At 43.6% G+C, this 16,679-nt stretch overlaps 1 protein-coding gene across 2 annotated transcripts; it reads left to right on the top strand.

Moving 5' to 3' along the window:
• The first annotated feature begins 259 nt into the window (after positions 1–259).
• Positions 260–16,202, top strand: map2k4b (mitogen-activated protein kinase kinase 4b). Of its 2 annotated transcripts, XM_014179546.2 has the most exons (13): positions 260–607; positions 1,533–1,568; positions 2,222–2,254; positions 4,694–4,805; positions 5,692–5,866; positions 8,690–8,809; positions 12,296–12,415; positions 12,538–12,589; positions 12,706–12,833; positions 13,253–13,330; positions 13,885–14,033; positions 14,222–14,267; positions 15,577–16,202. In XM_014179546.2, the coding sequence occupies exons 1-13, from the start codon at positions 490–492 to the stop codon at positions 15,688–15,690; spliced, it is 1,281 nt and encodes a 426-aa protein (XP_014035021.1). In that variant the 5' UTR covers positions 260–489; the 3' UTR covers positions 15,691–16,202. The 2 variants fall into 2 exon arrangements, with proteins under 2 accessions (XP_014035021.1, XP_014035022.1); XM_014179547.2 differs by lacking the exon at positions 2,222–2,254.
• Positions 16,203–16,679: the final 477 nt, after the last annotated feature.

Here is a 16,679-nt window from a genome sequence, read left to right as displayed (position 1 = left end):
GATCATGTACATAGCCTTCCCTGTAGCCATATCAACTGGATTCCTCAACTCAAGAAGATGGGCTCACGAGTGGCGCAGCGGTCAAAGGCGCTGCATCTCAGTGCTACAGGCGTCACTACAGGCACCCTGGTTCGAATTCAGGCTGCATCACAACCGGTCATCTTGTAAACAAGAATTTGTTCTTAACTGACTTGCCTGGTTAAGTAAAAAAAGTATTTGCAGTACTCAAAGCTGAAGCTGGGCGTCCCATTATACCATCCCAATGGAAACCCCCGCCCCATCTGGCGCAGGCTAACTGTTACGCACTGTCTTCCGTGACTCAGGAGTGTCCATGGTGCATAATCGGGTGCCATAGCACATCCATAGACGTGGCCGTCGTATGCTGTGCTGCGTTCGCTCGGCTGGCGCAGTGTCCCGTGTGGAGCGAGAGAGGGCGAAGTTGACTCTGCCTGCATTGCAGCCTGAGCGCTGCTGGAATCGAACACAACAATGGCGTCTCCCAGTTCCAACAGCAACTCAACAACCTCCAACAGCAACATCGCAGGATCCACCTCGCACCACCATCACCCGCAAACACAACACATGACCACCGTCAGCAACATGCAAGGTAAGAGCAGATGCCCAAAATGTCGATTTTTCTACTTGATCAGAGTTATTTAGCTGCTGAAAAACATGACTTGGCTAGCCTAGCTACCATTGCCCCGAGAGGCTAAGCTACATAGATGAGATGCAGCTAGCTATATGCTGCTAAATGTAGCGCCTCGGCCATTTGTTGCAACATTATACTTTTCTGCGCGGTGTACTGTAACAATGTTACAACCACTGAAACGTGATCGCGCCATCTGAAAATTGTTACATTGTAGTTACGGACGTTTCACTGCATTTGAGTTTCCATCAATCGATTTTAGTCGAGTTAGTTGCTGCATCCACCACTAAAGACAGGGCCTAGTAGCAGATTGAGAAATTGATGTTTTCCCTTTCACCAAACGTATACAGGTAGGCTATGTACTACTGTTTTGTTAACAAATTAGTTTTACATGTAGATGATCACAAATGTAATTATTTTGTGTTTCTATGTATTATTTTAGAAACATAATTGACATGTCAGTGCAATATTTTTGTATTATAAACTGGGTGATTCGAGCCCTGAGTGCTGATTGGCTGACAGCCTTTGTATATCAGACCGTGTACAGCGCGAATGACAAAACATTTATTTTTACTGCTCTAATTACATTGATAACCAGTTTATAATAGCAATAAGGCACCTCGGGGGTTTGTGGAATATGGCCAATATAGCACTTAGCCGTGGTATATCCAGGCACTTGGTGCTAAATTGTGCATAAGAGCAGCCCTTAGCCGAGGTATATTGGCCATATACCACACCCCCTCGTGCCTTATTGCTTAATTGTCACTGTTGTGTAATGTTGCAATCTGTGATCAGTGTTTTAGTGCTATTAATCTAGGCCTACTTTGACAAATGCATTTGTCAATATGTCTGTCGCAAATGTTCTGCTTTATTTTAAACATTTCAGAAATCAACACGTGCTGGAGGTGTCAAAACGAAACAGGTACTATAGATTTGTTTTATAGGATTTCAGTAGAATATTACTAGGTTGTTTTTGATGCGATATTCTGTTCATCTTAGTGGAATATGATTTACCATTGTTTCAGTCCCCATTTCCCTTTTGATTTTGATTTCCTCATTGAGTTCCCCATTCTGTATGTTTCCATTCACTGCTATGGGTTCTAGGTTAGAGATTTCCCACCATTCCATAGCTACTGAAATAGACTGATTGTTGTAGCCTAATAGGAGGCTCAATATCTTAGACCGCCAAATATTTGTAGGGTAACATAAATACACAAATAACACGACCAGCTCTCACTTGCCATTGAAAGCTAGGGTTGGGCAGTCATAGTAGATTGACGACTTCCATCCAGACGACATAGTGAGTTAACAACAGGAAGATCTATCTATCCACCTGTAAATCACACAGAATCAATGTATTCATCTTCAACTACATGTCGCGCCTATATTGCACTGTTGTGGAACAGCAACTGTTTCTACATTTAACGGGCTAAATTCATAATCACAGGGATAACCAGATTAGACAATTTTTTTAAATTTTTTTTTCTTCCGAAACCTATTGGAAAACACTCCCATGTTTTACAGTTTAAAGAGCGCAAAGCCAAAATGTAGTAAAATGTCTTTTCTTTACCTTAGGGTTTCAGATAAGCCTGTCTGGAGTGCCCCAAAGTAAGCATTAGCACTCTCTCATAGCACAACAACCCTCTCTCTCTCTGTGGGTGCATCCAATAGTCTGAAGTGTCTCCTTTCCTCCACCTGCACTGACTGGACAGTTGACCGTAAATATTTGTTGGGCATCAACCAAATCTCTTTCACCTAGTATGTGTTGTCAGAGCAGTGACGGATAGGATACAAGGTAGGTGGGAGAGGAGACAAGGAGAGGAAGCCACTCTAGACTATTGAGATGCAGCCTGTGTGGTTCTCTGGTAGTGGGGCGGTCTGTCTACTGTTCTCTGTTGACTAATCTAATCCACGGTGGAGCGTTTTGTTTGGGTGAGGATTCATATGCACCTGGGCATAATGGTTAATGGGACCACTAGCACCTCTGATTTGGGCCAGTAGGTCACTATACTCTGTATGTCAAAGAAGACCCCACGTTCCCATCTCATCTTCAACATTATCATGTAGTTGAGTACCTAACAGTTTCTTTCTGTTATGTATAGCCTGATAAAAGACCATGATAGAAACATTTAGCACTCAGTTAACAGATACGGACTGTGTTAGTATGGAATAGATTATGTCTTGCTGTCTCGTTTGGACATATCATGTATTGAGGGTGTTGGTGGGTTTCCTCTTTGACAAGTCTATTACTGTAGCTACTGCACAATTTAAACAAACTATGGAAATGTCTTAAATGGATTCCCAGTGCATGCAGGTTTGCATAGCAATCAATTCATGTTGGGTTAATTTTGTAGTGGTAATTCAGTAATGACACTGAGGTGTTGTCTGCATTTCCTGGCAAGTGGGAGCCCCTGCATTTGTGGGCACTTTGCTTGTGTTTATAATGCATCGTGCTTGTGTTCTGTCAATATCCGGCAAATCCAAGCCTGAAAGGTATGGGGAGGCTGTCTCTCTGAGCATGTGGCAATGACACTATAATTACACCAAAAGTATGTGGACACCTGCTCGTCGACCATCTCATTCCAAAATCATGGGCATTAATATGGAGTTGGTCCCCCTTTTTCCTGCTATAACAGCCTCCACTCTTCTGGGAAAACTTTCCACTAGATGTTGGAACATTGCAGCAGGGACTTGCTTCCATTTAGCCACGAGCATTAGTAAGGTCGGGCACTGATGTTGGTTTGCAGTCGGCGTTCCAGTTCATCCCAAAGGTGTTGGATGGGTTTGAGGTCAGGGCTCTGTGCAGGCCAGTCAAGTTCTTCCACACCGATCTCGACAAACCATTTCTGTATGGACCTTGCTTTGTGCACAGGGTCATTGTCATGCTGAAACAGGAAAGGCCCTTCCCCAAACTATTGCCACAAAGTTGGAAGCACAGAATTGTCTAGAATGTCATTGTATGTTGTAGCCTAGCCCAAACCATGAAAAACAGCCCCATACCATAATTCCTTCTCCAGCAAACTTTACAGTTGGCAATATGCATTCGGGCAGGTAGCATTCTTCTGGCATCTGCCAAACACAGATTAGTCCATCGGACTGCCAGATGGTGAAGCATGATTCATCACTCGAGAAGACATTTCCAATGCTCCAGTCCAATGGCGGCGAGCTTTACACCCCTCCAGCCGATGCTTGGCGTTGCGTATGGTGATCTTAAGCTTGTGTGCTGCTGCTCGGCCATGGAAACACATTTCCTGAAGCTCCAGATGAACAGTTCTTGTGCTGACATTGCTTCCAGAGGCAGTTTGGAACTCGTTAGTGAGTGTTGAAACCAAGGACAGACAAGTTTTACGTGCTTCGCATGTCAGCACTCTGCAGTCCCGTCCTGTGAGCTTGTGTGGCCTACCACTTCGCGGCTGAGCCGTTGTTGCTCCTAGACAATTCCACTTCACAATAACAGCACTTACAGTTGAACGGGGCAGCTCTAGCAGGGCAGAAATTTGATGAACTGACTTGTTGGAAAGGGGCATCCTATGACTGCCACGTTGAAAGTCACTGAGCTCCTTAGTATGAGCCATTCTACTGCCAATGTTTGTCTATGGAGATTGCATGGCTGTTTGCTCTATTTTATACACCTGTCAGCAACGGGTGTGGTTGAAATAACAGAATCCACTAATTCGAAGGGGTGTCCACATGCTTTTGGCCATGTAGTGTATTATTTTCCAGTCTCCTGAAACATTACTGATACTTTAATTTGCTGAATTTCTCACTCAATTTACACTGAAACTAAACTTACTCAGGGACTTCTCCTGGTTAGCATGATTTAGTGGGGTTTACTTACTAGTTTTTATTGAACGAGTTCTAACTGATCTCATCATATTTTGAAATCTATTTATTCCATCTTCGTTCATCCTGTTCTCTTACAACCCCATATCATTTTCATTCCGTGTCCCACCCACCAACGTATCATTACCTGCTCACCCTTTTTCCTCACCCTAACCAGCATGTGTTGTGTACGGACATGTCTGTTTCCTCCTGTCTCTCTGCCAGGTAAACGTAAAGCCCTGAAGCTGAACTTCGCCAACCCTCCAGTGAAGCCAGCTACCAGGTTGCCCCTCAATCCCTCACCTTCAACCGCCCCCTCCTTCCAGAACCCACACATGTAAGTACTGTGGAGAGCGGGTTGAAAACACACCCTTATCCTAGTGCTAATCTAATGAGAGGGGTGTTGCGAAAGGGTTGTTGAGCCCTGATAGTCGTAGGCCTAGGTTAGAACTTTTTGTAAGTTTAGTTCTATAACAGGTTATGTATTTCTGTTTGGTTATTATGTTAGCTTTATTGTTGTAGGGAAATATCTTCATACATACTGTAGGGTACTGTTTGTGTGCAGGTATAAACAGGGTTTAAAGCACTCTTATTATAAAATATCTGTGCAGGATGAGTCAGCATCTTCTTCAGTCTGCTCTGCTATTGAGGAAATAACCAAGAAGTAATATCTTATTTCTCGTGTTTTTTTAATTAGTTATACTTTTTGGATATTGAATACTGCACTGTTGGGTAGGGTTTGCAAGTTAAGCATTTCACTGTACTTGTGACAAAACGTGATACTTGAATGCAATAGGAGCGAGGTGGAGGCATCCTCTAAATGTCTCCAAATAAGATTAGCTGCTCAGGGACTTGATACATTATTTATCACTTCCTCATGTATGTATAATGTATTCTCCCCTCTCTGCCCCAAACACACTCCACTTCGTCTCTCTCTGTCTCTATTCCTATTTTCCCCCTCCTCTCTCTGTTTTACCCCATCTTCGTCCTTCCCCACATTTTTCCTCTTTTTATCCTCTCTTCCTTCCTTCCTTCCTTCCTTCCTTCCTTCCTTCCTTCCTTCCTTCCTTCCTTCCTTCCTTCCTTCCTTCCTTCCTTCCTTCCTTCCTTCCTTCCTTCCTTCCTTCCTTCCTTCCTTCCTTCCTTCCTTCCTTCCTTCCTTCCTTCCTTCCTTCCTTCCTTCCTTCCTTCCTTCCTCCCTCTCTCCTCTCCCTCCCCTGAAGAGAGCGTATGAGGACACACAGTATCGAGTCGTCGGGGAAGCTGAAGATTTCCACAGAGAATGCCTGTGACTTCACGGCCGAGGACCTGAGGGACCTGGGGGAGATCGGCCGTGGGGCATACGGCTCCGTCAACAAGATGCAGCACAAACCCAGCGGACAGATCATGGCCGTCAAGGTGACCACACCAGCTGCTCTCATCCTCACTGACTGAGCCATTACAGCCTGAATACTAACATTTGATATACTGTAGTCTACCGACCTTGTAAATTGCTCTGTCATGTAAATAAATCATCGAGGTGTGTGTGTGTGACAGTTTGGTTTAGATGTGCGCATCTCAAGGAGGATGCATAATGAATAGGAAAGCTTATAAAATATTGTCTTGATTGTTGGTCAAATCCAATTTTATTTGTCACATGCACCGAATACAACAGGTGTGGACGTTAGTGAAATGCTTATATACATGCCCTTAACCAACAATGCAGTTTTAAGAAAAATAAGTGTTAAGTAAAAAAAATAACATTTAAAGAGCAGCAGTAAAATAACAGTAGCGAGGCTGTTTACAGGAGGTACCGGTACAGAGTCAACGTGCAGGGGCACCGGTTAGTTGAGGTAATTAAGGTAATATGTACATGTAGGTAGAGGTAAAGTGACTATGCATGGATAATAAACAGAGAGTAGCAGCAGCGTAATAGAGGGGCGGGGGAGCAATGCAAATAGTCTGGGTAGCCATTTGATTAGCTATTCAGGAGTCTTATGGCTTGGGGTTAGAAGCTGTTAAGAAACCTTTTGGACCTAGACTTTCCGCTCCGGTACCGCTTGCCGTGCGGTAGCAGAGAGAACAGTCTATGACTAGGGTGGCTGGAGTCTTTGACAATTTTTAGGGCCTTTCTCTGACACCTCCTGTTATAGAGGTCCTGGATGCCAGGAAGCTTGGCCCCAGTGATGTACTGAGCTGTTCGCACTACCCTCTGTAGTGCCTTGCGGTCGGAGGCAGAGCAGTTGCCATACCAGGCAGTGATGCAACCAGTCAGGATGCTCTCGATGCTGCAGCTGTAGAACTTTTTGAGGATCTGAGATCCCATGCCAAGTCTCCTCATCGTTTGCAAGCCCTGCCACAGCCGACGAGCGTCAGAGCCGGTGTAGTACGATTCAATCGTAGTCATGTATTGACGCTTTGCCTGTTTGATGATTTGTCGGAGGGCATAGCGGGATTTCTTATAAGTGTCCGTGATAGAGTCACGCTCCTTGAAAGCGGCAGCTCTACCCCTTAGCTCAGTGCAGATGTTGCCTTTAGTAGCCAGCAGCATATCACCCTGCATCCCACTGCTGGCTTGCTTCTGAAGCTAAGCAGGGTTGATCCTGGTCAGTCCCTGGATGGGAGACCAGATGCTGCTGGAAGTGGTGTTGGAGGGCCAGTAGGAGGCACTCTTTCCTCTGATCTTAAAAATAGCCCAATGCCCCACGGCAGTGACACTGCCCTGTGTAGGGTGCCGTCTTTCGGATGGGATGTTAAACGGGTGTCCTGACTCTCTGAGGTCATTACAGATCCCATGGCACTTATCGTAAGAGTAGGGGTGTTAACCCTGGTGTCCTGGCTAAATTCCTGAGCTGTCCCTCATACCATCATGGTCACCTAATCATCCCCAGCTTACAATTGGCTCATTCATCCCTCTCCCCTGTAACTATTCCCCAAGTTGTTGCTGTAAATGAGAATGTGTTCTCAGTCAACTTACCTGGTAAAATAACGGTAAATTTAAAAAAAAATTATCCATGCCTTCTGGATGGGGTATGTACGTACAGTCACTGTGGGGACGATGTCGTCGATGCATTTATTGGTAAAGCCAGTGACTGATGTGGTGTACTCCTCAATGCCATCGGAAGGATCCCGGAACATGTTCCAGTCTGTGCCAGCAAAACAGTCCTGTAGTTTAGCATCTGAGTCATCTGACCTCTTCTTTATTGACCGAGTCATTGGTACTTCCTGCTTTAGTTTTTGTTTTTAAGCGGGAATCAGGAGCATAGAATTATGTTCAGATTTGCCAAATAGAGGGCGAGGGAGAGCTTTGTACGCGTCTCTGTGTGTGGAGTAAATGTGGTCTAGAGTTATTTTATCTCTGGTTGCACAATTCAGTTTCTCTGAATTAAAGTCCCCGGCTCATTGAGTGCAAGCGTCGGTTTTTGTTGGTAAATAGACAGCTATGAAAAATATAGATGAAAACTCTCTTGGTAAATAGTGTGGTCTATAGCTTATAACAAGATACTCTACCTCAGGCGAGACTACCTTAATATTAGACTTCGTGCACCAGCTGTTGTTTACAAATATTCACAGACCGCCACCCCTGTCTTACCGGAGGCAGCTGTTCTATCTTGCCGATGCAGCGCTAACCCCGCCAGCTGTATGTCATCCGTGTCGTCGTTCAGCCACAACTCAGTGAAACATAAAATATTACAGTTTTTAATGTGCCGTTGGTCGGATATTCGTGGTCGTAGCTCGTCTATTTTGTTATCTAATGATTGTACGTTGGCTAATTGGACTGATGGTACAGGTAGATTACCCCCTCGCCGTCGGATCCTTACAAGTCACCCCGACCTACGTCCCCATTATCTGTCTCTTTCTCATGCGAATGACGGGGATTTGGGCCTTGTCGGGTGTCTGAAATAAATCGCGTCCGACGCGCTAAAGAGAAAATCTTTGTCCATTACGAGGTGAGTAATCGGTGTCCTGATATCCAGAAGCTCTTTTCGTCATAAGAGACGGTGGCAGAAACATTATGTACACAATAAAAAAACACAATAGCACAATTGGTTAGGAGCCCATAAAACGGCAGCCATCTCCTCCGGAACCATTCTGTGTTGGACCTAGTAATACAACAATGTTTTGACCATAATGGTTTTCGTCAGGTGATTACTAGTACGTCCTATGAACTGACCTCTAAGCTGTTGATAGTTTCCCCTATTTCTGCTGAACATGTTTGGTTGTTGTCACTGTCCCCCTCAGAGGATCCGTTCCACGGTGGATGAGAAGGAGCAGAAGCAGCTGCTGATGGATCTAGACGTGGTGATGAGGAGTAGTGACTGTCTCTATATCGTCCAGTTTTACGGAGCTCTCTTCAGAGAGGTGAGACTGTTATATTATACACTACATGGCCAAAAGTATGTGAACACCTTGTAGTTATCACAGCCTCCACTCTTCTGGGAAGGCTTTCCACTAGATGTTGGAACATTGCTGCGGGAACTTGCTTCCATTCAGCCATGTGCATTAGTGAGGTCGGGCACTGATGTTGGGCGACTAGGCCTGGTTCGCAGTTGGCGTTCCAATTCATCCCAAAGGTGTTCGATGGGGTTGAGGTCAGGGCTCTGTGCCGGCCAGTCAAGTGCATGGGGGCATTGTCATGCATGGGGGCTTTGTGCATGGGGGCATTGTCATGCTGAAACAGGAAAGGGCCTTCCCCAAACTGTTGCCAAAAAGTTAGAAGCAAAGATTTGTCTAGAATGTCACTGTATGCTGTAGCATACAGACCATTATTCCTCCCACCAAACTTTACAGTTGGCACTATGCATTGGGGCAGGTAGCGTTCTCCTGGCTTCCACCAAACCCAGATTCGTCGGACTGCCAGATGGTGAAGTATCATTCATCACTCCAGAGAACGCCTTTCCACTGCTCCAGAGTCCAATGGTGGAGTCCAACCACTCCAGCCGACGCTTGGCATTGCGCATGATCTTAGGCTTTTGTGCGTCTGCTCGGAATGGAAACCCATTTCATGAAGCTCCCGACGAACAGTTCTTGTTCTGACATTGCTTCCAGAGGCAGTTTGGAACTCGGTAGTGAGCGTTGCAACCGAGGACAAGTTTTACTCGCTACACGCTTCAGCACTCGGTAGTGACTGTCTCTATATCGCCCAGTTTTACGAAACTCTCTTCAGAGAGTTGAGACTGTTATATCATATACGGTGCATTCGGAAAGTATTCAGACCTCTTTTTCCACATTTTGTTACGTTGCAGCCTTTAAAAAAAATGTATTTTACCCCCTTTTTCTTCCCATTTTCTGTCTAGTCTCATCACTGGTACTCCCCAACGGGCTCGGGAGGCGAAGGTCGACTCATGTGTCCTCTGAACCATGACCCGCCAAACCGCGCTTTTTAACAACCGCCCTCTTAACCCGGAAGCCAGCCGCACAAGGACACGCCACAAGGACTATCTAGAGCGCGGTTGTGATACAGTACGGGATCGAACCGCTGCGCCACTCGGGAAGCCCTGTTACAGCCTTATTGTAATTTTTTTTATTTTCCACTCATCAATCTACAGACAATACCCCATAATGACAAAGCGAAAACAGAATTTGTCATTTTTGCAAATTTAAAATAAAAAACAGATACCTTATTTACATAAGTATTCAGACCCTTTGCTCTGAGACTCAAAATTGAGCTCAGGTGCATCCTGTTTCCATTGATCATTCTTGAGGGCTGTCTCTACAACGTGATTGTAGTCCACCTGTGGTAAATTCAATTGATTGGACGTGATTTGGAAAGGCACACACCTGTCTATATAAGGTCCCACAGTTGACAGTACATGTCAGAGCAAAAACCAAACCATGAAGTCGAAGGAATTGTCTGTAGAGCTCTGAGACAGGATTGTGTCCAGGCACAGATCTGGGGAAGGGTACCAACAAAGTTCCCCAAAAACACAGTGGCTTCCATCATTCTTAAATGGAAGAAGTTTGGAACCACCAAGACTCTTCCTAGAGCTGGCCGCCTGGCCAAACTGAGCAATCGGGGGAGAAGGCCCTTGGTCAGGGAGGTGACTAAGAATCCAATGGTCACTCTCACAGAGCTCCGGAGTTCCTGTGTGGAGGTGGGAGAACCTTCCAGAAGGACAAACATCTCTGCAGCACTCCACCAATCAGGCCTTTATGGGACAGTTGCCAGACGGAAGCCACTCCTCAGTAAAAGGCACATGACAGCCCAGTTGGAGTTTGCCAAAAGGCACCTAAAGGACTCTGACCATGAGAAACTAGATTATCTGGTCTGATGAAACCAAGATTGAACTCTTTGGCCTGAATGCCAAGTGTCACGTCTGGAGGAAACCTTGCACCATACCTACGGGGAAGCATGGTGGTGGCAGCATGCTGTGGGGATGTTTTTCAGGGACCAGGAGACTAGTCAGTATTGAGGGAAAGATGAACAGAGCAAAGTACAGAGAGATCCTTGATGAAAATCTGCTCCATTGCGCTCAGGACCTCAGACTGGGGCCAAGGTTCACCTTCTAACAGAACAACGACCCTAGGCACACAGCCAAGACAACGCAGGAGTGGCTTTGGGACAAGTCTCTGAATGTCCTTGAGTGGCCCAGCCAGAGCCCGGACTTGAACCGGATCGAACATAGGTGTCAGGCGATGCTCCCCATCCAACCTGACAGAGCTTGAGAAGATCTGCAGAGAAGAATGGGAGAAACTCCTCAACTACAGATGTGCTAAGTGTGTAGCGTCATACCCAAGAAGACTCGAGGCTGTAATCGCTGCCAAAGGTGCTTCAACAAAGTACTGAGTGAAGGGTCTGAATACTTATGTAAATGTGATATTTAAGTTTTTTATTTTTAATACATTTGCAAAAAAAAACTAAAAACCTGTTTTAGCTTTGTCATTATGAAGTATTGTGTTGATTGATGAGGGGGAAAAACTATTTCATCCATTTTAGAATGAGGCTGTAACGTAACAAAATGTGGAAAAAGTCAAGGGGCCTGAATACTTTTCGAATGCACTGTATTAGGAGTAGTGACTGTCTCCATCGTACAGTTGTACGGAGCTCTTAAGGATCCGCCCCTTTTCCTCAATTTTCGCCTAAAATGACATACCCAACTCTAACTGCCTGTAGCTCAGGCCCTGAAGCAAGGATATTCATATTCTTGGTACCATTTGAAAGGAAACACTTTGAAGTTTGTGGAAATGTGAAAGGAATGTAGGAGAATATAACACAATAGATCTGGTAAAAGAAAATACAAAGAAAAAAACAACCGTTCTTTTCTATATTTTTTTTGTACCATCATCTTTGAAATGCAAGAGAAAGGTCATAATGTATTATTCCAGCCCAGGTGTAATTTAGATTTTGGACACCAGATGGCAGCAGTGAATGTGCAACGTTTTAGACTGATCCAATGAACCATTGCATTTCTGTTCAAAATGTTATATCAAGACTGCCCAAATGTGCCTAATTTGTTTATTAATAATGTTTTATGTTCAAAATTGTGCCCTCTCCTCAAACAATAGCATGGTATTATTTCAATGTAATAGCTACTGTAAATTAGACAGTGCAGTTTGATTAACAAGAATTTAAGCTTTCTGCCAATATCAGATATGTCTGTCCTGGGAAATGTTCTTGTTACTTACAACCTCATGTTAATCGCATTGGCCTACGTTAGCTCAATCGTCTCGTGGACGGGACACCGATCCTGAAGAATATAAGAGCAGTTAGAATATCTAATTAGAGAGGTTCTGTTCTGGGGCAGAAGTAATTATCAAATGTTGGGTCGGGACTGGAAAATATTGTTTTGTTTCAATTATATTTGTGTAGCATACTTGTGATCAATAATGAAATCTCTTTCTTTTTAGGGTGACTGTTGGATATGTATGGAACTAATGTCTACCTCATTCGACAAATTCTACAAATATGTATATTGTTCGTTAGATGACGTCATTCCAGAGGAAATATTAGGCAAAATCACATTAGCAGTGAGTTTTTAAAAATGAATTTACTGTGAAATATAAATCTGTTTATTACGTATTTATATGAATGCAGTTGTTGGTCACAGATACAGTAGATTGTAACAAAATGTTTACGTTTCTTTTTACAGACCGTTAAAGCACTGAACCACTTAAAAGAAAACTTGAAAATAATTCACAGAGGTAAGTCTTGATTGTCAGATACATCTTTTGCAGTTTGGCCATATGTGTACAAATGATTCTCACAGCTATGTTTGGTGCATGAACTCTAAAACCTTTATGTCTGTGTGCTCTCCCAGACATCAAACCTTCCAACATTCTCATGGATCGTAACGGCAACATCAAGTTGTGTGACTTTGGCATCAGCGGTCAGCTGGTGGACTCAATAGCCAAGACCAGAGACGCAGGCTGCAGACCCTACATGGCGGTAAGGCTGGATGAGACGGGTGTCTTGTAAAAAAAATTCATCCCCATGTGAAATGGTTCCCAATCATTTTGATTGTGTTGTGATTGTAACGTCATGCTGTAAAACATCTCCCAGCGTGAAAATGTTCCCTGTTCAATAATTGCACGCGCAGCTCTTTATGTGGATGGCTGAGCAACATGTTTCTCTCACACCCTTTCTCGACCTCAGAGAAACTGTTCTGTGGGCACGCACATTTGCTTCACACATCTGCCAATCAATGGTTGCCAGGAGTATTGACACTGACCAATACTAAGTAGTTAGACGCATGGGTAACTTGAATATTTTCTCTCACTACAATGTTAGCTAGGATTCGGTTCCTGAATTGTCCAGTATATGGTATATAAGTGTAATGTTGGTTAAGTTGTGTTTTTGTCCTCCAGCCGGAGAGGATAGACCCCAGTGCTTCCAGACAAGGCTACGACGTCCGATCAGACGTGTGGAGTTTGGGGATAACCCTGGTAATTATCTCATTCAGATGATTCATACATTGATTTGATGCTGACCAATGGGACAGGAGAAAAACAGCTTTACTATATTGCCAAACATGTTATAACCTAGCTGCACTGTTATTGAATGTTATTGATAACAATCTATTAAAGCTGCAATATGTAACTTTTTGGGTGACCTGACCACATTCACATAGAAATGTGAGTTATAGATCTTTCATTCCCATTGAAAGCAAGTCTGAAAAGTGGTAGATCTGTTCTATGTTCGCTATTTCGATGCTTCCCATTCTTAAGTTTCGTTTTTGTGTCTTTTACTTTCAGTTTTGTACATCAGCTACAATTATGGAATAGATATTTCACAGCGGTTTAGGTGGTACAATGATTCTCTATGCTAGCTTGTTTTTGTCACATAAACTGAAACTGTTCGAATTTTTGCAACCAGGAAATTGCAGAGCTATTTCTGCATAGTGCGTCTTTTAACTAATTCTAAACCCTTGGTGGTGGTGGTAGCCCATGAGTAATAACATATTTCCTTGTCTAATGCCCGTCTCTGTGTGTGTCATCAGTATGAGCTTGCCACCGGTAGGTTCCCCTACCCCAAGTGGAATAGTGTGTTTGATCAGCTGACCCAGGTGGTGAAGGGCGAGCCGCCCCAGCTCTGCAACTCTGAAGACAGGCAGTTCTCCCCCAAGTTCATCAACTTTGTCAACTTATGGTGAGTATCACCTGTGGTGAAAGCAGTCTACAAGTGGATATGCTATTACACAATGACTGTCACCTAGAGGCTTTTTCATTTATGCCCTCTACTGGTAGAATAGTGAAAAGGCAACAGTGCTGTTTATCCAATAGCAGTATATTGCTGTTTGTTGTATTGCTAATTCCCCCCCCCCCATTTTTCTACAGCCTTACAAAGGATGAGTCAAAACGGCCAAAGTACAAGGAGCTCCTGGTAAGTTTGTCTTTCTATGGTAGGACTTGGGATGTTATATGCCTTTGGATTTCACTGTGTATTGTCTGCTATGTGGGCAACTGTAAAGCTTGAGCTATACTGAACAAAAATATAAACGCAACATGCACTAATGTCAAAGATTTTACTGAGTTAGTTCATATAAGGTAATCAGTACATTTTAAAGTCATTAGGCCCTAATCTATGGATTTCACATGACTGGGAGTACAGATATATCTGTTGGTCATAGATACCTTTAAAAATAAAAGTAGGGGTGTGGATCAGAAAACCAGTCAGTAACTGGTGTGACCACCATTTGCCTCATGCAGCGTCACACATCTCCTTCACAGAGTTGTTGGCTGTTGATTGTTGCCTGTGGAATGTTGTCCAACTCTGAACTGCAGTCAGGTTAAGACCCTGGTGAGGACGACGAGCATGCAGATAAGCATCCCTGAGACAGTTTGTGCAGAAATCCTTCGGTTATGCAAACCCACAGTTTCATAAGATGTCTGGGAGGTTTGTCTCAGACAATCCAGTAGGTGAAGAAGCCAGATGTGGAGGTCCTGGGCTGGCGTGGTTACACGTGGTCTGCGGTTGTGAGGCCGGTTGGACGTACTACAAAATTCTCAGACATTACATTGGAGGTGGCTTATGGTAGAGAAATGAACATTCAATTCTCTGGCAACAGCTCTGGTGGACAGTCCTGCAGTCAGCATGCCATTTGCATGCTCCCTCAACTTGAGACATCTGTGTCATTGTATTGTGTGACAAAACTGCGCATTCTAGTGTCCTTTTATTGTCCCCAGCATAAGGTGCACCTGTGTAATGATCATGCTGTTTAATCAGCTTCTTGATATGCCACACCTGTCAGGCGGATAGATTATTTTGGCAAAGGAGAAATGCTCCCTAACAGGGATGTAAACAAATTTGTGCACAAAATTTGGGAGAAATAAGCTTTTTGTGCGTATGGAAAATCTCTGCGATCTTTTATTTCAGAAATGATCAGAAGCTGTCTGCACTCTTTTAAGGTCCTTACTACTGAAAAGTGTCTGTTGAAGGTGCGTAGGAGTCAAAATAAGAATACTGGAAGAAATGGACCCGCACACTGTCAAAAAAAGGAATAGATCCAAAACAGAGGCTTGAATGCAAAATAAAGATTTTCTTTGTGCGTATGGAACATTCTGGAATCTTTCTTTTCAGCGTATGAAACATGGGACCAACACTTTACATCTTGCGTTTTATATTTTTGTTCAGTGTAGTTTCTCTGGCCATATTGAACTTGTGACTGAGGTAATGTTTTTGTCTCCTCCAGAAACACCCGTTCATCCTGATGTACGAGGAGAGGTGTGTGGATGTGGCCAGCTACGTGTGTCGCATCCTGGACCAGATCCCAGCGTCCCCCATCTCACCCATGTACCTGGACTGACAGGGGGGGGACACTTTACACCGCAACACACATGCCGGGGGGAAACAGTACACCGCATGACATCTTAGCCCTCCGATACAGAGTTACTATAGTATCATCTGTTTGTTTCCATGTTCCAAAGAACACGAGAACAATTCCATATAAAAAATGAATCGCCCTGTGCAATACGAAAATACACACACACTCATGCTTGTTCAATGTCAATTAAAATATCTAGGTTATCCTCCCATCTTCAGACAGCTAAACTTGAAGACATTCAGTTGGCTCAACGTATGTACGACGTTCATCTTTTTTATGTGCTAGAAAAAAGGGTTAGAGTACATATACTGTATGTGTATATGTACAGTGTGTGTGTGTGTGTATATATTATATATATATTAGTACCAGTCAAAAGTTTTGACACGCCTACTCATTCCAAGGGTTTTCTCATTTTAACTATTTTCTACATGGTAGAATAGTAGGGAAGACATCAAAACTATGAAATAACACTTATGGAATGATGTAGTAACCAAAACATGTGGTAAACAATCAAAAATATATATTTTTATTTGAGATTCTTCAAAGTAGCCACCCTTTGCCTTGATGACAGCTTTGCACACTCTTAGCATTCTCTTAACACGCTTCATGAGGTAGTCACCTGGAATGTATTTCAATTAACAGGTGAGCCTTGTTAAAAGTTATTTTGTGGCATTTCCTTCTTAATGCGTTTAAGACAATCAGTTGTGTTGTGACAAGGAATGTGTGGTATACAGAAGATAGCCCTATTTGGTAAAAGACCAAGTCCATATTATGGCAAGAACATCTCAAATAAGCAAAGGGAAATTACAGTCCATCATTACTTTAAGACATTAATTATTAAGAACTTTGAACGTTTCTTCAAGTGCAGTCGCAAAAACCATCAAGCACCCTGATGAAACTGGCTCTCATGAGGACCACCACAGGAATGTAAGACCCAGTTACCTCTGCTACAGAGGATACGTTTATTAGAG

This window comes from Salmo salar, chromosome ssa28 (assembly GCF_905237065.1).
Source record: "Salmo salar chromosome ssa28, Ssal_v3.1, whole genome shotgun sequence".
NCBI classification, from domain to species: domain Eukaryota; kingdom Metazoa; phylum Chordata; class Actinopteri; order Salmoniformes; family Salmonidae; genus Salmo; species Salmo salar.
This window is presented reverse-complemented; position numbering and strand designations above follow the sequence as displayed.

Excerpts from the sequence above, each read along its gene's own strand:
- map2k4b (XM_014179546.2), top strand. The coding sequence starts at position 490 with ATGGCGTCTCCCAGTTCCAACAGCAACTCAACAACCTCCAACAGCAAC. Across the intron at positions 2,255-4,693 it reads CCTGTCTGGAGTGCCCCAAA|GTAAACGTAAAGCCCTGAAG; the intron begins GTAAGCATTAGC and ends TCTCTCTGCCAG. Across the intron at positions 14,268-15,576 it reads CAAAGTACAAGGAGCTCCTG|AAACACCCGTTCATCCTGAT; the intron begins GTAAGTTTGTCT and ends TGTCTCCTCCAG.